Here is a 23,236-nt window from a genome sequence, read left to right on the forward strand (position 1 = left end):
GTACGCCTGGATGCTGATTGCCTCGTTGTTTCCTCAGGGCATTTTCCCGGCGTCCTACATCCACTTAAAGGAGGCGACAGTTGAGGGAATAGGGTGAGCTCACATATCAGTATCGTGATGATAATCCACTTTGCTTTTGGTTTGCCGCCCCGCCTCGTCATTTGCCAATAACACAGCAGTGCACTTGTAATTATCATAAGTGAGCATCCAGTAATGCTTTTCTTGGCCGTGCAGCTAAACCGTCCCACTATTTGTCATGTATAGAAATGCTCTTGTGTCTGACATGATGAAATTATATGACATGATGTATGAGTGATGTGCCACTTTTCCAATATCTTATTTTTCTGTCTTTGTGGCTGCTAGCCAGCAGGAAATAGTTATTCCAGCAGATCTGCCCCTGGTGCAGGAGCTCGGGGCGACTCTGAGGGAATGGGCGCAGATATGGCACAAGCTCTTCGTGGTATGTGCAGATTCCCTCTTTCTGATCAGCTTCTGGTGGACGCAGCTCTCTGTTTCACACCACTTTCAGACCGGTGCAGAATGTGTTGTGATGAGCGTCTTTGTGTTCATCTGACAGGCGAACAAAACAACCCTGTTCAGGAGCGTTCAGCAGATGGCCTACAGCCTCATCGAATATCGATCTCAGATAGTGTCTGGAACGCTGCCGAAGGATGACCTTGTGGAGCTCAAAAAGAAAGTCACAGCAAAGATAGATTATGGAAACCGGTATGAATCCTTCTTCCTTATTACTCTGCTATGAGCTGCCTCGTGACACCGCTGTAAAGTTTTATTTGCTTGAGTCATGGCTCTGAGATTGTCCCTGTAAACTGGACTGATGCTGCTCAGGATTCTGGGGCTGGACCTGGTGGTGCGAGATGAGGCAGGAAACACGCTGGATCCTGACTGGACCAGTACGGTCAGTCTGTTCCGGGCACACGAGACGGCTTCCCGCAGTGTCGATGACAGGATACAAGAGGAGAAGGCATGATACGGATTTGCTCATAATATCAGTCACTTTTCCCGAAGCAGCTTTCCCTTTGAAATAACACCCGTGTCCGTGCGCCGCCCGCCCGGGGCTTTCTCTGCAGACGCGGCTACAAAACCTGGAAATGAGGCGTCAGACCCTGTTCAGCACGGTGCACACCTACAGTCTGCTCATGAACCTGAAGAACTTCGTGTGCAACATTGGAGAAGACGCAGAGCTGCTCATGTCTCTGTATGACCCCGACCAGTCTGAATTCATCAGGTCTGCTCCTCTCTTCCCTCTGAGTCATTCTGAGTTCATTAAACATTGTCAGATGGTTCTAGTTGCGACCAGCGAGTCGTTGAAGCCGCCGTTATTGTAGGTTTTGTTGCATCAGTCTGTTGGTCCAAAAACTGTCAAACTCTTTGAAGAGTCACAGGATTAAATTTTTAAACCCAGCAAGCAGAAAATGATTACGCTGTGTTTGGTGAGTCAAAGTGTTCCCTACGGTGACCGATAGGCTCTTGGAGAGGAGATGTGTCGCACTGCATGAGGCAAATAACCAGATAAACCCAATACTGCCCCCCCCCATCAAAGAAATGCATGTCTGTGAAGTTCACAGTTCAGCGCCTCTTAAATGTCTTTTTTCCAGATAAATGTGCACATTCATCATGGCGGGCCTGTGCTGTAATCTGCTGTCTAATCAGCGTCTTCAACCTTAATGAAACTCATGAAAAATTGCAGCGAAAACAAAATGTCTAGAATTTTCTTGACACTTTGGATTTTATCTGATAAAATACTGTGGTTTTGACTTTTTATATTAGTTACTTTTGCATTTTTCTATTCCTCCTGATGCCTGAGACAATGTGATATCTAACTGTGATTCTTATTTAAATTCATGCAGTGAGAACTTCCTGGTGCGCTGGGACAGTATGGGGATGCCTAAAGAAATTGAAAAACTCAACAACCTGCCAGCTCTATTCACGGTAACTGAATCCAAACCCGGTGACTGTGTTCCCTCAGCTTCGGATTTAAACAATCCAAACGCCGCCTGAAATCTGTGACAAAGAAGACAATTTGCTGCTGGAACGCTCTAATTTACTGAGGTTTCACTGAATGGCTCACATTCACGGCACATCTTTGGAAATTTGAATATATTTGCCTCCGTTATAATGCTGCTGTTTATGTTAATGACGCAGTCAGCAGTTCCCTGCAAACAAGTGATCAGCATGCGTGCCACCAGGAATTAGCGGTTGTGATAAAACCACGTTCATCAGTCACATTTACTTCCTCAAAGCACACAAGTCAAAACATGCAGGACAATAAAGGCATAGAGATGCTGGAGAGGTGATGCGTTTGAGGGTTTGCTGCATGTTTGCCATCTGCTCTGCAGCTCCGGCCACATGAATGCACATAATGACAGGCTGGTGATGCACAGCCCTCCAGCTTTTGTATGCAATGCACCTCATGTTTGTGTTTGCATCCAGGACCTGAGCAGCAGCGACTTGATGAGACAGCGACTCTTCCTGGTGTGCCAGATCATCAGAGTGGGCAGCATGGAGCTCAAAGAGGGCAAGAAACACACCGGAGGCCTGCGGAGGCCGTTTGGCGTAGCCGGTGAGCCTCTTTTCCTATTATTTGTTGAAGCGATGCAGAAGTCGCCTCACAGAAACTGCCCTTCCTGTCTGCTGCTGCAGTTGCATGAATAGTTCTGTCGAGGTGTAAAAATGAAGGATCCATGTGCTGAATGAAATGGGAACACCTGCTTCATGACCTAGAAAATGCCTCCACTCTGCCTTGGCAAAGGAGTCGGAGGAAATTGGTTTAGCACCCGTCTGTTTGTTTTTGGCCAGATGATTAGTGGATTTGATGAGAAATGGTTTCCTCGGCTGTTCCAGCAAATGGACTGAAACCAGAGTCAGAGAGAACGTTTAGCTCAGAAGTCACATTTTTCTTAGCCAAGAAGAAAAAAGAAAAGGCTTTGGAAAAAGGGCAGGGTGGAATGAACAATTCAAGCTGGAGATCAAGAACCTCCAGTCTGTTTTACTGTGCCGTCTGTCTGCAGCGCCAGCAACAGGTGAGCGAGATCCGACACCTGGCTCAGCGTCTGTTTAAGAGTTAGACCAAATGAACTTTGAGAACTATTCAATCTGTTGTTTTTCACGATAACTGAACAGGCTGTAAATGAGCTTATCCTCCGCCACAGTCTGCCGCCTGACCGCCGTGTTCCCTGTGTCTCTGCAGTGATGGACGTTACAGATGTCGCTCATGGCAAGACGGACGATGAGGACAAGCAGCATTTCATCCCCTTTCAGCAGTGAGTGTTTTTGATGTCTCACACTGCTCACGGGCTCAGCCTCGGTTTGTAATGCAATTGAGCACAAATAATGGAACAGAATCGGAATAGGACTTCAGCTTTATTTGCTTTTTTTTTGTCTGTTTTTCCCGTGTTGTATTTCAAGGACAAATATAAAGACTTTTTTCAATCCTGAGTGCTAGCGCTCCTCAAAGACAGGCTTCAAGGCCACGCTGTCATAGTACCTGCACGACGGGGGGGATGAGGACGGTAATACATTCACAGGGATCCTAGATGGAGGAGCCCCAAAAATATCTTGACTGATTCTTGACATCTAAACCACATTTTTCTGAGGTTTAGCCTCTGTGTCGTCTCACTGTGCCACAGTCTCCTTGAGGAGTTGCACACAAAAAACAGGTTTTTGTAGGATGGAGTGTTCGTCAAGGCTCATTAAATGATTGTTTTAGATATTAAATGTGAGGTTTTGTCACATTTTTCTACCCTGAAATAAGAAGCGTTTTGTATCTGGAGGGTTAATCCAGACTGAAGCACAGTTTCTGTTTGCTCACATGTGCTGTTCTCTCAGTGAAAGTGACTAAAAGTTTCCTGGACGTGCAGTTTTCTGCCCTTCAGTATTCTCTAAGTGTTTCTTACAGAAGACAAACTGTAGCACCGAACAAGTTTTCCAGCCTTGACAAATGAATTTATATTTCATTAACACTGAGTAACTTATTTGCCACTGGTAATTATGTACTGGATAATTACAAATTAATGACAAAAAGTCACGCTAAATGAATTTTCCAATGAACAGTGGAAAAAGTATATATGTCTAAGCTTGAAATAACAACAGAAAACAGATTTTTTATCGGGCACTTCTTCTCAGCTGCTGAAGCACCTTTTGCAGCTCCCTAAACATTAAGTGCAATTAGCACATCAGTCTGCAGGATGACACTTAATTTGTCCTGCGAAAGGCCGTCAAAGCGTTTAACTCATGAGTCAGAAGTAAATATCAGTGGATTCATCACAGCCCCACGGTGACATGTCCTATTATCACTGCTTAACCAAGACGACTGTCTCAGGAACTGTGTCAATTAGGTCCCCTGACATTTCATTTCTGTGGTTTATTTCTCACTTAAACTTACAAATGCTCAACATCCACTGCAGCCAACTGACTGTTAGTCATCAAAGCTCAGATCAAATGCCAGTTTCAACACATTGCCTGCAGCTCTGTTCACATAAACCCTCTTCACAGTAATGCGAAATCAACAAGACTGAAAGCTGGTTTAACACTGCACAGTAAATATTTATCAATACAGCAGGTTACTGCAAACCAGGAAGTACTGTACCTGTTCTTTGTTAGCAAATGTTAGCACGCTAACATACTAACATTTGCTTTGTGTTCGTGCTGTTTAGCAAATGTTAACATGCTAACATGTTAATGATGACAAACTAGTGGCATTCTTGTTAGCCTGTACTTTGTAAGCAAATGTTAGCATGCTAGCATGCTAACATTTGCTTTGTGTTCGTGCTGTTTAGCAAATGTTAGCATGCTAACATGTTCATGATGACAAACCAGTGACATTCTTGTTAGCCTGTACTTTGTTAGCAATGTTAGCATGTTAGCATATTAACATTTGCTTTGTGTTCGTGCTAATTAGAATAATTGTTAGCATGCTAACATGTTAAACTAAGAACGTGGGGAAATTGGTAACATTATTCCTTTGTAGCGGTGGCATGATAGCATATTGATGTTAGCATTTAGCTCAGAGTACAGCCTCACAGAGCCGTTAGCATGGCTGTAAATTATATTATTCTAAATATTTTGCATGTGAAGACTTACACAATGAGTCAATGTGTGAGAGTTCCTCAGTTAGTTCGAGGAAACTGGCCACAGACTAACTTGATCAATACTTCTACAGTTCATTTGAATTCTGTTCAACACCACAGCGTCTTTACAGCTGCTCTGTCCATTTGTTTGTCACCTGTCAGAGATGACGATTTGTCTTACTCTCATCCCCATGCTTGTGTCCCAGGATAGCTATGGAAACCTACATCCGTCAGAGGCAGCTCATCATGTCTCCGCTCATCCCGTCTCGAGTCATAGGAGAGAATGAGCCGCTCACTGCTGTCTTCAACAAAGTCATTGCCACACGGGAGGTCAATCACAAAGGCCAGGGTAAAATGAAGTGCTCGCAGACAGTGTGTTCCCCTGTGATGTCCTAGGGTCACTCTAAATTGACCTTTTTGTTTTGAGGAAAATAAATGATGTGTGAGGAGTCTACAGGGTGTGTCCTTTCACTGTCTGCCTCATTGAATTTCTTTACATGTTTGCTGGCAGGGCTGTTTGTGACCCTGAAGCTGCTCCCAGGGGATCTTGCTCAAGTCAGGAAGGACTACCCCCACTTTGTGGACCGCAGCACGGCCATCGTCAGGAAAATGGGCTTTCCAGAAATCATCCTCCCAGGTGAATTTCAGCCTTTGTTGCTGAGCATTGCTCTACATACGACATGGTCATGTTCATTTTAATTGCAATTTTTTTTAGCACATCCACCTGATCATCTGTTGTCCTTTCTCCAGGAAACGTGAGGAATGATATTTACGTAACCTTGCTGCAGGGAGAGTTTGACCGTGGTAAAAAGAAGACCCCGAAGAATGTAGAGGTCATACTGAGTGTGCATGATGATGAAGGCAATCCCATGGAGGTAAAATAAACAACTGCTTTCTTTTTGTTCTTCTGCTCTAAATGTTGTATTTCTGTACTAATGCCATGTTAGCTGCATGGCTCTGTGGAGAGAGATGTCAGGTAGTCGACCACTTTGGTCCCATGAAATTTTGTACCAACGTTCGTTGTCCCCAGATGATGAATCCCCCTGACTTTGGTTTTTCCATACAACATCATGTATGTTAGCACTGTGTTTAGTGCGACAGTCCACCATGCTAATTAGCGCTAATTATCACTAAACACAACACAGAACTGTATGTGTTGTACGTTAGCGCTGTCCTTAGTGCTAATTAACACTGAACACAAAGTACTTCTGTGTATATTGTATGTTAGCACATTGTTTAGTCCTCAAGTACACCATGCAAATTAGTCCTAAATCAGCTAGTTAGCACTAAATATAACGTAGAACCGTGTATGTTGTACCTGAGCACTGTAACACACGTGTAGTGCAAACACAACTACACTAAGATGCAAAATGGTAAACACTACATAACTACATGTTACGTCACTGTAAGCTTGTTAGCATGCTAATGTTAGTATTTAGTTTATTCTTATTAAATGATGATACTTTTGTGAGTGACTATGCTAGCATCTTCTTGCTTTGCTGTGGCGTCAAAGCAGATTCATATCCTTCCGATCATGTTAACCACTCTCCTTCCTTTAATTTCTGCAGAAAGCGATATTTCCTGGTGCCGGTTATGACGGCATCACCGAGTACAAGTCTGTCATTTACTACCAGGTGAAGCAGCCGTGTTGGAATGAAACAGTCAAGGTAAGCTCATGTCAAGGAACCTCGTGTGCAGCTATGTGCCTCCAACTCCATATCTCATGTTCTCTAATTAGTTTTTCAAATGGATTTTCTGTAACTCAGTACAACGAAGTAATCTTCCAGGGAAGACGCACAGAATGTGCTACTCATGCAAATCTCCCAGCAGATAGCATTTGCTCCATATGTATAATCCTGTATTCACACTCTCCTTAATTCCCCTGACTTTTCTCTCCTCCCCGCAAGGTGACAATTCCCATTGAAGACGTCTGCCGCTGTCACCTGAGGGTGATGTTTCGGCACAGATCCTCTCAAGACTGTGAGTGATTGTACCTTATTTGTATGACAAACACCCACCTGCAGTCCTGCCACCATGTTGAATACAGTGTGCGGTGCTGTGTCTCCTTCAGCCAGGGACAAATCGGAGAAGCCCTTTGGTATGGCCTTCGTCCGGCTCATGAGAGGAGATGGAACCACGCTCAAAGATGGCAGACATGAACTTATCGTCTATAAGGTAGTGCTGCAAGATTGTGGTTTTTATTTTAAATGAAACTCAATTCACTGCACTTATCTAAAAAATAGAGATTGTTTTTATCTTATTACACAAAAATTGGTGTCCTGAAGAGCTGACAGTGGGTAGATGGATTATGCAAGAGTCTCTCCTCAATCAATAAATATGAAATTAGATCTCCATCGATCGATACGCTTCATGATTTATTCCCTATTTTATGAGTTTCTTAGGTTGATGTGAAAAAGGCAGAGGATGCAAAGGTTTACCTCACCTTGCCTGCGACCTGGGCGGAGGTGGAGGAGAAGGAGAAGCAGACTGGGAAGCAGTTCCACCATTCGGGGGTGATTCCAGTGACTAAAGACAGCTTCCAGATCGCCACGCTCACCTGCTCCACTAAGCTCACTCAGAACGGTAGCACCACCTGTTTCTCCCTGTCCTCCGCTCTCTGTGATCATTAAAAGATGTCCTGTCAGAACCTTCTTTAGGAAATGAAACGGAGGTCCCACCATCAGACGGCCTTCGAATTAACTGATGTAGATCTAATGAGGTTTATATTGAAACGTCAGGCTTTTAACACAATTATCGTTGTCTCGTTGTGTCCTGATGTGCGTTGTGTTTTCAGTGGACCTGCTTGGCCTGTTGAACTGGAGGTCTAACCCTGAAGCTCTGGACCAGAATCTGCAGAGGCTGATGGAGGTGGAGGGAGGGGAGATTGTCAAAGTGAGTTTTCTTTGCTGTATGTAAGCTGCTGCTGTACCTTCTAGTTATAACATCCTTTTTACTGTTTAGTAACAGACTTCTGTTTTCTGCACAGTTCCTTCAGGACACTCTGGATGCCCTGTTCAACATCATGATGGAGACCTCAGAGAAGGACACCTATGACACCCTGGTGTTCAATGCCTTGGTTAGTTTGCTCTCAGGCCATAGCGTCAATTAGAGGATGGCATTACATCACGCACACCTTTCTGATGCCGTGATTGGCTTTCTGAGTATTTCTTTAACTTTCTGAAAAGCGACATTGACACCCACCTCACGCAGTGATTGTCCAGGTGTGCAGAGGCGAGAGAGTAAGCGAGGTTTGAACTTCTCTCTCTACCTCTCTTTTTCATTTCACTACCATTTCTGTCGTTTTTCACCACCGAGTGCAACGCTGTGAGTGCCCTCCAGGAGAGGCTGTCTGGAAATGTGTGCTGCTACACACTCATTTAACAACCGAGCCCCTCGCAGTGACGGCTGGCTTTTAACTCCACCTTTGAGCGCGGTCGTTTGAGACGCCTTTAAACACTTTCGCCTTCGTACGGGGTCAGACGACATATCGTACAAACTGGTTCTCGTTTGGCTCAACCCGGCTCTTAATGTGAAGCACCATCAGTAATGATGCATGCAGTAACTTAATACAGCTGTGTGTGTGTGTGTGTGTGTGTGTGTGTGTGTGTGTGTGTGTGCGCGCGCAGCACACAGTGAGGCTGATATCAGTTACATATGATTATTAACAGTAACCCCGTATTGTTTCCTGTGAATCCCTCGTGCATGTGAAGCTGGTTTGAATTCCACATCTTTCTCAGTCTTTGAAACGTGTCGCTGCATCAGATTCACAGTAAGCAGATATTTACCGAAATCAATGAAGCTGATGAGCTCAAACATTTAATGTATTCTTTGTGCTGTTTTCAGGTGAGTTTCTGTCAACAAGGATTTGTAAATGATCACATTCTGTTCAGTTTATGTTCAACACAGCGTCCCAGCTTTTCTGGAAATCCGGCTTTTATGTTCTTTCAACTTGAACAAGGCTCTGATTTTGTTTCCTGCTCTTGTCTCTAACCAGGTTTTTATAATCACACTTATTGGCGACATCAAATTCCAGCACTTCAACCCCGTCCTGGAAACCTACATCAACAAGCACTTCAGTGCCACTTTGGCTTACATGTGAGTCTCCGTTCTGTGTTTCCCTCCTTTGATCACTTCCATCCCTTCAACCTGTTTATTTTTAGTGCTTCTTCTCCACCCACGCCCAAATTACCAGCAGACATTGATGCCTGACTCATTCACTTTCTCAGGAAGTTAACCAGGGTCCTTAACTACTACGTGGGCCACGCCGAGGAGCCGGTCCTGACCGAGAGGCTCTACGCAGCGCTCAAAGCTCTCAAGTACCTGTTCAGGTTTATTGTACAGTCCCGGGTCCTCTACCTCAGGTACCAGAGGCGCCGCCACATCAGCTTTTCACTCATATTCTAAGGAGGACTGCTTGTGATGTAATGCCGGGCCTTGATTCTCAGATTCTATGGGAACAGCGAGGATGGCGACGCTTTCTTCAACTCCATTCGCACCCTTTTCCTGTCGTTCAACACTCTGATGGACAGACCGCTGGATGAGGGGGTGAAGATAAAGGTAAGTGAGGAAGAATCCTTGATGTTCCCAGTCGCTCTTTGTTTTAGCTGTTTTAGTTTCGTATTTCTGGACTGAAAATCATGTCGAAACACTGAGATTTCATCAATTAATCATTCTCCAGCTTGATGGTAAAACAACTTTTTCAGTGTGGCTTGTAAAGCCATGGTAGTTGTGCAGCTGTGAAACCGTCTCACACTGTTATGGACAAGTTATTGAAAAGTTTCACAAATTAACTGCAAAATAAATGTGGTGTCCCTGTCGGCAGTCGCGGTGAGGTGAGGAGAAGCTTGTTTTTACCAGACAATGAAAGACGTCCCGATGCTTCAGCCTGATGAGACCTCATTCTTTGCTTTTTCAGGGAGCAATATTGAAATACCTCCCCAGCATCATTAATGACATCCAGACTGTGTTTGATCCCGTGGAGCTCAGGTAACTCTCCAGAGGGTTTGCACAGCAGGAAATGATAATTGCCTGTCTCAGTGCAAATTATCATATTTACTTCTGTGTAAAGGAGGCGTTATTCTCAATTCTTGCTGCTGTGAAATCAACCTGTCATGTTCTCATTAGCCCTCCGTGACAATAATTAGTGGCTGTGAAATATGAATACCATTAAAGTAATCGCAGCCGCTCTTTTGGCTCTTTTCTTTCATTCTCCTCTCAGCGTGCTGCTGGCGAAGTTCATTGAGAGCATTCCTGACTCGCAGCTCGTGCGTCAGAAGCTGGGCTGCATGTGTAAAATGGTGGAGAGTGACCTTTTCAGGCAGCCAGGTAGGAGTCCTCCAGGCTCAGAAATCACATAATGACTTTTCACACAAGACAAAGCCAAAAAAACGTCTGCACTACACCAACCCACGTCTGTCGGGTCAGCTCCGTCAAAGTGAACGTGCTGCGTCAGGACCGTCTTTCTCTGCTCTTGTCCCCGCAGATTGTCGAGATGTGCTTCTGCCGCTTGTCACGGATCAGCTGAGCGGGCAGCTGGACGACCACTCCAGTAAACCTGACCACGAGGCCTGCGTCCAACTGCTCAGCACGGTGCTGGACAACCTGGACCGCAAGGACGTGGTGAGGACTCCACCTTTGGAGGCACAGAGATTAGAAGTTTAAAGGGTCGTGGGAACAAATTACAGAGAAAGAGTCAGAGTGAGATTGAGGATCTAAGCGGCTGAAATGAGTTTCCTGCTCGGCGTGCCTGAGCTCACCCTTAGATACACGCTAAAGAGCTCAGACATCCGCCGGGACCTCGCAGTAAAACTGCTGCTGTTCTGCATTAAAAGGAGCCAGTTGAGGTGAAACTGGGCCTCTTCAGAGGTTTTCTGGGCATGTCCAACTGGAAGGAAGCCCCGAGGCAGACCCAGAGCGTGCTGGGGGGATTGCATATCCCATCTGGCCTGCTAGCATCGAGGTGTCTCCCCTGTAGGAGCTGGAGGAGGTGGCTCAGGAGAGGAAGGTCTGGGCGACGGCTTTAGCCTGCTGTCACCATGAACAACACTCAGGTTTTTATTTTTTGAGAAGTTTCTCTGGGAGATTTCTGCCCCCTCCCAGATACAATGAAGGTGACGGGAACTTTGTTTGTGAAGGTCACAGCTTTGAAAAATGGCAGCAGGATTTATTTCCACACAGCTGCTCTGGATTAAACATCCCTGAGAGGAGTTTTCAGCAGTCCTTATTTAAAACATCAGAAAATAGAGACAAACGTCCAAAACACAAAGATATTTAGTCAGCTTAAAAAAGGAAATCCTCACAGCTCACAGGCTGGTAGCATGAAGTGCTGATGTGTCCTCACTTTCATGACCACTGAATCCATTAATCAGTTATCAGAATCAATTAAAAAACAAGATCCATGAAGTTTTGACCAAATGCAGAAACTAAGACGATCCGTCTTCAGGTGAAATGATATTCATTTATTCCTCAAACAGACCAAAGTGTCTCCACTCGAGGTCTTCATCAGGGTCTGACCAACACATGATCAGTCTGTATGATCCACCAGCTGAGGGGCCCAGTCCAGAACCCAGAGCGGGCGCCTCTAGAACCAAACCTTCCACAGAATGCAGAGAGTTCAGTAGAATAAAAGTAGAAAAATGTAAAAGTGCCAAAGTTAATGAAGTCGTTTTCTGCCATTCGACTCATCAATGAGCCGTTTGATGTTTAGTTTGTGTCTTCTTTCTGCCAAACACACCTTTTGACAGAGCAGTAACTGGAACAGCGTTTCTACAAAGAGACGCTGCTGCTGAATTTTTTAAATCTGTTTTCTGTCGGCACCACAAAAAAAGTTCCTTTCGCATCTGTTGTATCGTCGTGGAGACAGAAATCTCAGACAGGCCTCTCAAAACCTGAGCCAGTAAAACCAAAACAACCTCCAGAGGAGAGACTCGAGGGCTTTCTGCCTTTTCTTTTCTTCTTGTTGTAACGTGGGGCAGCGACCCTCTCCAACATCTGTCCTCCGCCGTGCTCCAGCTGCTGATTGTACCTGAGGCTCTTCTGTCTGTGCAGGGTCCAACCAGAGGCCACGTCCAGCTGATCATGGAGCGGCTTCTTCGCAGGGTTAATCGCACCGTCATCAGCATGGACCGATCGTCCCCTCTCATTGTAAGACACCGTGTTACAGCTGAAGGACGTCCTCGTCCTCGCTGTGCGCTTCAGTATGAATCAAAAATAGCCAAATACACGAGTTCACTAAGACAAGAAGGTGCGCTGTAAACGCAGTGTTTCTGGAATCATGTGACTCCTCTGCCGCAGGGACACTATCTCGCCTGCATGACGGCCATCCTGAAGCAAATGGATGACATGCATTACGCCCACTACATCAGCACCTTCAAGACGAGACAGGATATCATTGTAAGTGTCCCGGTTCCTCCCCTGCTGGCTACCACTTGTCCTGAAGCATCTCATCAATAACAGGCATTAAAGCAGCGAGGCCACTTACTGCTGCTTAACAGAATATTGATTGTAGACATTTCATGCAGGGGCTGGACTGACATGATGAGGATGTCAGGGGGCCTCCATTAAGCTGTGGGAGCTTTGTGTGTGCGTGACGTGTGGCAGGCTGCTCTGAGTGTGGGTGTGCTGGGTATTAATATTGTGTTTCTTTAAAGCCGCAGCGTGGACACGCTCACGCTGAAGCTTTTATTCCTCTGCTGCACTCAGGACTTCCTCATGGAGACGTTCATCATGTTTAAGGACCTCATGGGAAACGTCTTCCCCGCCGACTGGATGATCATGAACCTGGTGCAGATGCAGGTCTTCCTCAGGGCCATCAACCAGTACTCGGACGTCCTCAACATGTACTTCCTGGACCAGGCGCATTTTGAACTACAGGTGTGTTTCCCCGCCGCCTTGGCAGAGGTCACATTTTTTATTAAACGCAAAATCAAAAGCCGGTGTTATGAGAAGGTAATTACGGCATTAATATTTGAAAACGCTGCTCCCCTCGCAGCTGTGGAATAACTACTTTCACTTGACGGTGGCGTTCCTCACCCACCCGACGCTGCAGCTGGAGTCCTTCTCTCAGGAGAAACGAAATAAGATCCTGAACAAGTGAGATCATTTACAATTCATCAAAAAGATTATTTTAATGCAGGCGACTTAATTTAACAGTTCTTTGATTTGAATTTGCCACAGATATGGAGACATGAGGAAGACTATTGGATTTAAGATCAGAGACATGTGGTACAATCTGGGTGAGTCTGATAATTCTGCTATTATCGTAGAGTTTGTGGATTGTTTGTCGAGCGGCTGCCGGTAATGCAAAGGGAATAAGAAGACAATATTTTAGATTGTCCAGTTTCACAGTGTGTTGTTGTTGTTTTGTTTACCACATTATTAAATTTGTCCTGTGTTTGTAGAGAAATGAAGGTGCAGCTTATTGCCTTCTCAAATCACACTCTGATATTTCTGCCTGATAATGTTTGGTCGTCCCTCAGGCCCCCACAAAATGAAGTTCATCCCCGCCATGGTGGGGCCCATTCTGGAGGTCACGCTGGTGCCGGAGCCCGAGCTGAGGAAGGCTACCATCCCCATCTTCTTTGATATGATGCAGTGCGAGCACAACTTCAGCCCCGGACGCACGTTCGAAACGGTACAAACTCAAGTCTCTGAAGTTCAGCACTTTGGTGTTGTTGTTTAAGTTCGGCTGAGGCGGCTCCCGGCTAAGTATGACATTTGTGATGTGTGTGATGGGGTGTTTTTTAATTCCCTTCTTATCTTTTGCAGTTTGAGAACGAACTGATAACAAAATTGGATCAAGAGGTAGAAGGAGGCCGAGGGGATGAGCAGTACAAAGTCCTGCTGGAGAAAACGTAAGGCAGAGCGCACATCAAACGCAGCACGGCCCTGTTTCTCACAGTTGGTTAAGTGCTACAACACGCTGATCAAAAATCCATCCATGCTGCGCAATAGTTTCTCCACATAGCATTACATCTGAAATACAACAAAGGCCTTTATGAGCATGGCTTGGAAAAAGTCCTCAAGGAGCCAGAAGGACAAGCCGGTCTGTCCAATCAAAAGAAGCCCCTCAGAGACAGAACACACGACCAAACAGTGCAACCACTGCTTTTAATGGACTCGTCAGGAGGAAAGACAGATAGACTCCATCCAGATGTGACAGAGCGCTCTGTGAAGGACGTTTGTTTGTTTGTTTGTTTGTTTGCAGCTTACTGGAGCACTGCAGACGCCACAGATACCTGTCCGTGTCCGGGGAGGAGCTTGCTCTGCTGCTCAGCAGCCTGCTGGAGAACCTCCTGGCCTACCGAACCATCACACACGACGAGAGTCCTGAGCACCGCATGAGCTGCACGGTCAACGTGCTGGTACGCCGCCGCCGCCTTTACCACAGGCTTAACATGCACAAACACTGCGGTTACACGTATGTTTCAGCTCGCTTCGGGGGAAATGTGTTGAAGGATGTGAATTTTCTTCTCTTGCAGAATTTCTACAAAGAAAAAAAGAGGGAGGACATTTACATCCGGTGAGTCAGGCGGAGACGTGCAGCGTCTGGGCTCTGGACCGCGTGTTCGCTGCGTCTAACTGATGTGCTCTTCTAACCAGGTACCTGTACAAGCTGCGAGATTTGCACCTGGACTGCGAGAACTACACCGAGGCGGCCTACACTCTGCTGCTACATGCTGAATTACTGGAGGTCTCTGACACATCAAAGCCTTTTTTCAGCTTAAATAAGATCAGAGTTTTTTCAGTTTGAGCTGTTTAATCTTTGCTAATGTTCCCGCGCCGCTGAATGTTTACCTGAATGTTGATTTATGGTAATCCGCTTCCCCAGTGGTCTGACAAGCACTGCGCGCCTCACCTGATACCCAGAGATGGGGAGCATGTCTGGACCCAACAGGAGCTGAAAGAGAGGCTCTTCCAGGAGATCATATGTTACCTGGACAAGGGCAAGGTGAGCGTTCACTGCTCCACGCGGGTGTCAAAGTTAGACGAGCAAGTCTCTGCAGCTCACGCGCCGGCCGCAGGTTTCTTTGTCTTTGGCTGCGAGGCATCAACCATTCTCCCCAGGAGCCGCAGGGCGGGGGAGGGGTTTCACCGAGGACAGCCGTGGGAGCCAGATGGCGAAGTCTAGCTCATGCTCCTGTGTTTTTATGTTCTTGTTTTATGTCCCCTTTTAACTGAGCGGTGCACATGTCTTCTCAGATGTGGGAGAAGGCCATCGAGCTGGGCAAGCAGCTGGCCAAGATGCATGAGAGCCACATGTTTGACTTCATGGAGCTGAGCCAACTGCTGGTAAGAGGAGGCGAGCAAATATTTCAGCTGAACAGACAAAGTGCCATCACCCCTGAGACCTCTGAGAGCAGCTCCATACACTGACGAGAGCTTGGATGTGGATGGCTGTGTTGTCACGGCCTCGTTAAGGCTGTTGAATCTAGTCTGATGAGTAATTGTGGACCTTGACGGGATGAGAAGAGATAGTTGTGTGTTAAGGTGTTTGCTCAACTCATTTCCAGCCGCAGAGCGAAGCGGAAGAATCTGTAAAGTCTCTCAGTGTTAGCGGTTCAGTGTGACTGCGCTCCTTAATCTTTCTCATAATTACATAAAAGAAAATGAGAGCGGCCGAGTTCCTTTTTTGTTTTTGGAAGTAATTTGTTTTGAATGGTTTCATCTTGTAACCGCTGGGAGACTAATGACAACACACTGCGTCTGTGCCGCCTCACCGTCCTCTTTGTCTCCTGTGTCACAGAAAAAACAGGCCAAGTTCTATGAAAACATAATGCACGCGATGCGGCCTCAGCCGGAGTACTTCGCTGTGGGATATTATGGCCTTGGATTCCCTTCTTTCCTCAGGGTAAGGAAATGATTACCTGTTTCAATAAACAGAGTCGTGTTTATGCAACGAGCTGCCTCCCTCAAACATTTCTCAGAGCGATGTGCAACAATGCCGATAAAGGTTACTGGCTTTTTGACGACACAGGAGGATGTCGGGATGAAGGTGGGGCTGTCGCGGCGTTGCACGAGGACGCCTCACGTTACGGAAAACAAGCTCCATCGTGATTCTGTTTGTTTCATCTGTTGTGTCGCAGAACAAGGTGTTCATCTACCGAGGGAAGGAGTACGAGTGGCTGGAAGACTTCAGCTTAAAGCTGCTCTCTCAGTTCCCCAACGCAGTACGCATGACCAGCACAGCGCCCCCTGGAGACAACATCAGCAACTCGCCCGGGCAGTGTATCCTAATGTGCTAACCCAGAGGAAAGCTGCTGATTTATCAGAGTTTTTTAGGTCTGTGAGGCTCCAGGGACGACAGTGAGGTCAACAACTGTGGTTTTAACTGAAGTCTGTCGACAGGTGTTGGATGAATCGCCCCCTCAGGATAAACTGTAATATCTTTGATGATGTATCAATATTTAAAGATCTCCTCCACACAGTTTAAGATGTGTAGAAAATACTCTGCTTTAAGTACTAATTTGTGTCTGAGAAATTCTACTTAATGTGACAAAAATACATTTTTGAGTGCAGGACTTTTAAACTAAGCTTTGTGTTTACTGCTAATTAGCAAACATTAGCATGCTAATCAGCTGCACAGAACGGCCGGCGTGGTGAACAGACCTGTGTATCTTCAGCGTGTTAGCCTGGCGTTGGCTCAGAGCGCCTCACAGAGCTGCTAACATGCCCGTGGACTCTGAATGTTGACAGTTATTCACTCCAGCTCTGCTCTTTCTGCTCCTCCACACTATTCCTGCTCGTATCCTGAGCTGAACCTCAGACATCCAGTGCTTTACTGTTAAGCCTGTTCTCACCGTGCCGCACCAGTTTAAAGACAAGGGGGTTCCAGAGCAGATATTAAAGTACGTAACCGAACACTTAAAGGCTGATTTATGTTCTCGTGAACACCGTGGGATTTATGGTTCTCTGGTCAAAGCGCTAACTCACCGCTGTCCTTCCCTGTTCTGTTGCAGCTATTACAGAACCAATGAAGTGGACCAGTTCCAGTATTCCAGGCCCTTCAGGAAAGGTGAAAAGGACCCAGACAATGAATTTGCAGTGAGCACTTTTTAAATTTCCTTTCAGCTCATATATGTAAGCACACAGCCATAAATTGAAAGAAAAGATGCATAAACAATCCTGTCTGTGTGCATTCTTCACTCTGGAGATTAGTAATAACATTAAAACGTCAGCCGTTAATAATTTATTGATGTTTATTCTGCCCTGCAGACCATGTGGATCGAGAGGACAACCTACATCACCGCCTATCATTTCCCAGGGATCCTGAAGTGGTTCGAAGTCAAATCTGTCTCGGTGGTAAGAAGCAGCCTCGATGCTCAAGCTGTTGTTTCCCCTTCGCTTTAAAAATTCCTCACGTTCACGTTCAGCGCTCACGTAATTCTCCCGGCGGCAGGAGGAGATCAGTCCTTTGGAGAACGCCATCGAGACCATGGAGATGGCCAATGAAAAGCTGAGTAACCTCGTGCAGCAGCAGGCCTGCGATCGCTCCCTGTCCATCAACCCGCTGTCCATGATGCTGAGCGGCATCGTTGACCCCGCCGTCATGGGCGGCTTCTCCAACTATGAAAAGGTTTGTCTCCTTTGTTCAGTCATGTTTTGTTTAACAAAACCAGCACAAATCTACAAATACACAAACAGCATTATTTAATTGGGTCCTCTCATTGGGATTGAAATTTTAATGTAACCTTGGAAGAAACAAACAGAAAAAACTACCAGGACTTTAAAAAAAGACAACAAAGAATCACAACCTTCAGAGAAAATCTCATCAAATAGATCCCGACGAGTCTGCAGCCATGCTAACACCAACATGCTAACACGCTAACGTTCAGATGTAACATTTACCACCATCTTAGCATAGAGTGTTAGCATGCTAACATTTGTTAATTACCACAGTGCAGGCTGTGCTGTACCATGAGGCTAAATGCTAACACCGGGATGCTAATATGCTCACAGTTAAAAGGCTAATATGCAAGCTGATGTTTAGCAGGTATAATGTGTACAGTGTTAACTATCCTAGCTAGCATGTTAGTGTGCTAACCTTAGCTAACCAGAGTCGATAGGATGCATCCTCTGCGGACGATGAACATCTGCACAACATCTGAAATCAATCCGTCCAGGAGTCGTTGAGTCATTTCAGTCTGGACCAAAGTGGTCGACAAACAGACCGACAGCTTGTGATTCGCTGCATTTGGACGGACTCCTGGTATTCAAATCCACGATGCATGAGCACAGAGCCCCCCCCAAAAAATCATTGTCCCACCAATCAGGCTGCACTGTGTTTGTTAGATTTTAGCTGTTTACTAAATCGGGTTCAGGTTGTGTGCACAGTTGGCTGTGAAGTAATTGACTTAGAAAATAATATATTGCTATCGAACGTTGCCAAACTACACTAATAACAAATAAATCATACAACTGCAAACATTAATATGAATTTGTAAGCCCTTTCTTCATTAACATGAGCTCTGGCTGGCCTCAAGCCTGTTATGAGTTACACAGACTAATTCATAAGGGGACACTGTGGCCTCTTTGTCATCCTGTTCTTTCTTGCTTGCAGCTACATTTTAAGCAAGCTGCCCAATTTTCATCCTGTTTTCCTCCTCTGTAGGCATTCTTTACAGACGCCTACATCCAAGAGCACCCAGAGGACCATGAGCGCATTGAGGTCCTCAAACACCTCATCGCCCTGCAGGTGAATCCCTCCGCCGTCGCTGTCATTGACTCCGGCCTCCGAGCGGAACATGTTTTCTAACTTAATGCCCGCTCTCCTTTCTAGATCCCTCTCTTGGCAGATGGGATTCGCATCCACGGGGAGAAAACGACGGAGCAGTTGAAGCCCTTACACAACCGTCTGGTTACTTGCTTCCAAGACCTTCGGGAGAAAGTGGAGAAGCATTATGGCGTCATAACCTTGGTGCGTTGCCAACCGCAAACTCAATTTAATGTAAGAGGGTGCCAACTTAAGCTATTGGCCCTCTTGCCTTCCTATCAAACGCTTCTCATTCAAAGCAGTGTACATTATATTAGCGTAGGACCATAAATCTTCCTTTAGCCAGTCCATCGCGGCCCCGGTTTCGCCTGTCATTGTGGTCCTCGGCTGCCAAGATTCCCCGATGATGCTTAATCCCATTTGTGTGTCCCAGCCCTGCTCTCTCACCGAGAGGAAGAAGAGTCGCGTGGGCTCGGTGGTGATGCCCTACATCCTGTCCTCCACCCTGCGTCGCATGTCCACCGTCTCAACCCTCTCCAACGCCTCCTCGGGCCTCTCCAGCGGCTCCGCGTCCTCTGATGGACCCTCCTGCGTCTCGTCCCATGAGTCAGTCCCCTCCTCCTGTCCCCTGTCTGTTTTCATCTGCTGTCTTCAAGCGCTGATTTTTGTGTTTGCTCAGATCAAAAGCAGTGTTTTTTCTCTCTTTCTGTCCCTGATTATTCACCAGCAGCTCCTTGCTGTCCCGTCCCGGCGATCGCAGAGCCTCGGTTTTGTCCCGCCTGGAGGAAGACAACAGGATTGCTAGAAAAAACAGGAAGGAGTGGAGTGTGAGCAAATCCCAGGTCCTACTGGAGAGGCAGTCTGATGCAGATGAGGTGAGGCGTCACGCTCAGGTGCGATTTTTATGTATTACATGTTCATTTCAGTATAAGCTGTTTATGAGGCCACATCATCCTAATGTACCTTTCTGTTGCTCAGGTGTGAACTGGGAGAAGCTCCGTGAGTCTTGACTGTGTTAGATGGAAGCCTATATGTTTGCTTTCCTGGTTTTTGTTCCAGACTCCTCCAGAGAAGCAGCAGAGACCCAAGAGTTTGCAGTTAGGAGACCGCCGGCTGACCCTCTCCCTGTTCCAGGGGGTTTCATCCCAGCTCAGCCTGTCTAACCCTCTCAGCCCGCTGCCCGCCTCTCCGCACACACCGCACACACCACGCAGCTCCAGTACGTAGCGACACACATCTGCTCCGACAAACATCCCATCACTTTATTTTCTCTCCAGCATCTTCTTTGCACGCAGGCAGGGAGAGCGTCGTGTCTGCTCACCTCGTGTGAGCACACTCTGGTCCACAGCCGTGAATCAGGTCACACACGTACAGTGAAGGCACATCCACACGTGTGTGCGCTCTGAAACGCTTTGATTCGCTCTCTCCTGTCGCAGGTTACTCATCGCTTCTCAGTGACAATGATGTCAATACCAATGACACCCCAGGAACCCCCCCACCCATGCCTCCAAAGAAACACCCACACGAGATTGACAACCCCGGGTTCTCTTCAGAGGTACATCTGCTCTGAGAAAACAGCACCCCCTCACTAATGCATATTTAATGACGTGTAAACGTTAAAATATTCTGTTTTTATTTTTATTTGAAGTCCTGGCGTGAACTCGCTTCTCTCTTTCCCCACAGTTCACTCCTCCGCTGCCGATGAAAATCGAGAGCAAGCCTCCTCCGCCGCCTCCGAAGACGCGGAAGTCGATGTTCCCGTCGTACGAGCACACCCCCCACTAAGGCTACGCCTACGCGCAGGCCTTTAAGTTCCCTAATTCTCTGATTTGGCTGCGATGGAAGCAGTTTGATTTGTGCACTGTGGATGCAGATGCAGGACCATCTACTCGGGATGTATGCGAGGCTTTCAGCGGGGAAACAATTGTGTCTGATGCAAGTGCGTAACCGCTGTGAGCAGCTCTTTGTTCTCCAGTTTTAGCTGTTATTTTGTATTTAAGCCACAGGGAACAATGTGTCGGGTTTATGGCTGTCAGAGGTTCTGCAGTGCAAAAAGAAATGTGTGATTTTGGGTACATGAGGTCACTACTGCACGGTGATCAGATGCTTTTCTCTCAAAGAAGAATCAGTTCGTTGTAGAGACTTTTATCACTGGCAGGGACAAAGGAAAGACCAATGCTGCAATGTAGTATTTTGCTGTCTTGCGTTGGAGCGACACTGGATGACGTCTTTTCCCCTCCGCTGTCCACCGGCGGTCCACACGGGAACGAGCTGCGTCGCATTCATGTCAAACTTGATCAAAAGCAGGGAATTCAATGTACAGAATGTCAGTCTGTCTGATGAGTGTTCAGTCATTTTATAATCAAGCTTATTTTCCTAAACCACGATGTTTTCGAGACACTGGATGGCGTTAATGAATGTGCAGCAGACGATGCGTTTGTTTTGAATACTGTAACTGGGCCTTCCTCTGGGCATCACGCTGAGGGCCTTTAGTGGAAGCCAGTCGACGTGTTGGGATGACACTCTCTGGCCGAGAGCTGGAGGCAGAACGCTCTGATGTCTGTATAAGCAGCTGCAGCCATTAGCTTAGCTTAGTATAAATACTGGAAACGGGGGAGATGGCTAGTCCAGCTCTGTCCGCAGCTGAAGCTCACTAATTAACACGTCCTAAGTTGTGTGTTTGACTTGGAAATGCGTGTGTTGGTTGTGTGTGTGTAGAACAGGTCGTCGACTGATCGCAGGGTTGCTGGTTTGATTCCTCCTGTTGAAACTGTCGCTTACACTTTGATGTATATGAACAAGTCTAACACGATAATATAAAGTGTTTGTTAGTGAGCTTCAGACTGCTGCTTGGGTTCGTCGCCATCACAGAGAAAGATGGCGAGCTGTTTACTGTCTTTATGCTAAGCTAAGCGCAAGCTAACTGGCTGCAGCTACATTAGCAGACGTGAGTGCGCTGTCGACCGTCTTTAAAGAACCCTGAACGCTGTACGGTACAAACATGGATGCCTTTGAAGTTCACTTCAGTTTTCTACTTCAGGGGTTGGATTTTCTTTTTTTATCAGTTCATTATTGAAATTTAAATTATTGCTATTCATTGAATTTTAATCTTTCCATTGTTTTGCACACTCAGTGCGTCCAGAGATGGATTATTTTTATGCGTCGTGAATGAGCTGAACTGCTCGACTGTGCGCTGTTTCCATTTTTTAAAAGAAGCAAAACCTTTTATGTGCCTTCTGACTGCTGCTGTAAATCTATGCATGTACGCTGTTTTGAAAATGATCAAAGCTGAATCAATTATTAAGGTGTCTATATTTTAGTGTTATTTCTAGATTCTAGTTTTACAAGGGACTGACTTTTTGTATGATGCACATTTCTTAACAAGCATCAGAGAAATTTTATACAAAGAATGCCTCAAGAGATATGTGATGATGTTTTTTATGAACAAGCTGTTGTTGACTGAACAAAAATAAAGACTTGTTCAAAGAGCAGCAAAGAGCCCCCATTGTTTGGCTGCATTGATTATTTTAGAAAGGCATCTTCTCCATCTCTTAACAATGATCACGTCAACGTAGTGAATATAGATTCATCTGTGTCCTCACTGGAAGCTCAGCGCTCCACTCGCTCATTTGGTGCTGCTGAAAGAGAAAAATGAGCTGCTCAAGCTCAAAACGTCCAGCAGACTGGTGATCTGTGTGTTTCAGGCACGGCTGGAGCAGGTGGAGGTGCCGCTGCGGCTGACAGGGAGGAGTTTGTGGGATGTTTGGAGGAGTCGTGCGATGGCTGCTCGTCCTGCTAATCTGGATTGCTAATGGCCTGCTCCTTCCTGTCAGATAGTGAAGTATCGCTGTCCCTGCAAGTCTCAGGAGCGATAACTACTTGAAGTGATGTTCACCCGTGCAAAGAGAGCAGCGATGCACCTGCCAGGTTTACCTGGATGCCCAGGAGCGTCTCCATGGAAACAGTCTCCATACATGTTTACAGCATCAGGCTGCGCAGACATCAGTCAGCCTCATTCACTTCATTTACATCGCAGACGTCTTTCCAGCCTGCTCTCACTGACAATACGCCAACGACACGTCTGTGCACCTCTGAGGTCACACACACATACACACGCACACACACACACACACACACGCACACACACAGTTTCCATTACCTTGTGACAACAGTCGCTGGAAAGCAGCTGGAAAGTGTTTCCCAGCAGAGAGCAGCACAGATGGCCGCTTAAATATAATTTTACAATAGTGGAACATAAGTGCTTTTACTCAACTTCTGTGTTTAAGTGTAATTTTGAGGCACTCGTACTCACATTACTCACATTTCATGCTACTTTGTCCGTCGACTCGACTGCATTCAGAGGGAAATATTCTACTTTTTACTGCGGCTGAAGCTCAGCAGCGGCTGGCTGTTCCAGACCTTTCAGCTCGTGACCCTT

General features: G+C 46.3%; 1 protein-coding gene across 4 annotated transcripts in view; it reads left to right on the top strand.

Annotated features, from left to right (window-relative positions):
- Positions 1–22,298, top strand: part of dock5 (dedicator of cytokinesis 5) — a 28,172-nt gene extending 5,874 nt beyond the window's left edge. Inside the window, exons 4-51 of one of the 4 annotated variants that reach the window (XM_076731095.1) lie at positions 38–93; positions 364–460; positions 578–726; positions 847–982; positions 1,089–1,246; positions 1,869–1,950; positions 2,452–2,581; positions 3,209–3,281; positions 5,294–5,436; positions 5,599–5,724; positions 5,838–5,962; positions 6,656–6,754; positions 6,995–7,067; positions 7,159–7,262; positions 7,490–7,670; positions 7,882–7,979; positions 8,074–8,163; positions 9,082–9,182; positions 9,314–9,448; positions 9,533–9,644; positions 10,003–10,073; positions 10,306–10,412; positions 10,570–10,706; positions 12,135–12,230; positions 12,381–12,479; positions 12,789–12,959; positions 13,078–13,178; positions 13,263–13,321; positions 13,565–13,719; positions 13,854–13,939; positions 14,293–14,449; positions 14,567–14,607; positions 14,688–14,778; positions 14,917–15,036; positions 15,288–15,377; positions 15,832–15,936; positions 16,172–16,313; positions 16,852–16,933; positions 17,045–17,129; positions 17,301–17,387; positions 17,485–17,661; positions 18,697–18,780; positions 18,865–19,002; positions 19,232–19,404; positions 19,526–19,673; positions 19,858–20,017; positions 20,235–20,353; positions 20,482–22,298. In XM_076731095.1, the coding sequence (XP_076587210.1) occupies positions 38–93; positions 364–460; positions 578–726; positions 847–982; positions 1,089–1,246; positions 1,869–1,950; positions 2,452–2,581; positions 3,209–3,281; positions 5,294–5,436; positions 5,599–5,724; positions 5,838–5,962; positions 6,656–6,754; positions 6,995–7,067; positions 7,159–7,262; positions 7,490–7,670; positions 7,882–7,979; positions 8,074–8,163; positions 9,082–9,182; positions 9,314–9,448; positions 9,533–9,644; positions 10,003–10,073; positions 10,306–10,412; positions 10,570–10,706; positions 12,135–12,230; positions 12,381–12,479; positions 12,789–12,959; positions 13,078–13,178; positions 13,263–13,321; positions 13,565–13,719; positions 13,854–13,939; positions 14,293–14,449; positions 14,567–14,607; positions 14,688–14,778; positions 14,917–15,036; positions 15,288–15,377; positions 15,832–15,936; positions 16,172–16,313; positions 16,852–16,933; positions 17,045–17,129; positions 17,301–17,387; positions 17,485–17,661; positions 18,697–18,780; positions 18,865–19,002; positions 19,232–19,404; positions 19,526–19,673; positions 19,858–20,017; positions 20,235–20,353; positions 20,482–20,583 (5,451 nt within the window). In that variant the 3' untranslated portion in view covers positions 20,584–22,298. Of the gene's footprint in view, positions 1–37; positions 94–363; positions 461–577; positions 727–846; positions 983–1,088; positions 1,247–1,868; positions 1,951–2,451; positions 2,582–3,208; positions 3,282–5,293; positions 5,437–5,598; positions 5,725–5,837; positions 5,963–6,655; positions 6,755–6,994; positions 7,068–7,158; positions 7,263–7,489; positions 7,671–7,881; positions 7,980–8,073; positions 8,164–9,081; positions 9,183–9,313; positions 9,449–9,532; positions 9,645–10,002; positions 10,074–10,305; positions 10,413–10,569; positions 10,707–12,134; positions 12,231–12,380; positions 12,480–12,788; positions 12,960–13,077; positions 13,179–13,262; positions 13,322–13,564; positions 13,720–13,853; positions 13,940–14,292; positions 14,450–14,566; positions 14,608–14,687; positions 14,779–14,916; positions 15,037–15,287; positions 15,378–15,831; positions 15,937–16,171; positions 16,314–16,851; positions 17,130–17,300; positions 17,388–17,484; positions 17,662–18,696; positions 18,781–18,864; positions 19,003–19,231; positions 19,405–19,525; positions 19,674–19,857; positions 20,018–20,234; positions 20,354–20,481 lie in introns of all 4 variants that reach the window. The other 3 variants (XM_076731097.1, XM_076731093.1, XM_076731094.1) reach the window with 3 other exon arrangements.
- Positions 22,299–23,236: the final 938 nt, after the last annotated feature.

Source organism: Chaetodon auriga, chromosome 5, assembly GCF_051107435.1.
Source record: "Chaetodon auriga isolate fChaAug3 chromosome 5, fChaAug3.hap1, whole genome shotgun sequence".
Lineage (NCBI taxonomy): Eukaryota > Metazoa > Chordata > Actinopteri > Chaetodontiformes > Chaetodontidae > Chaetodon > Chaetodon auriga.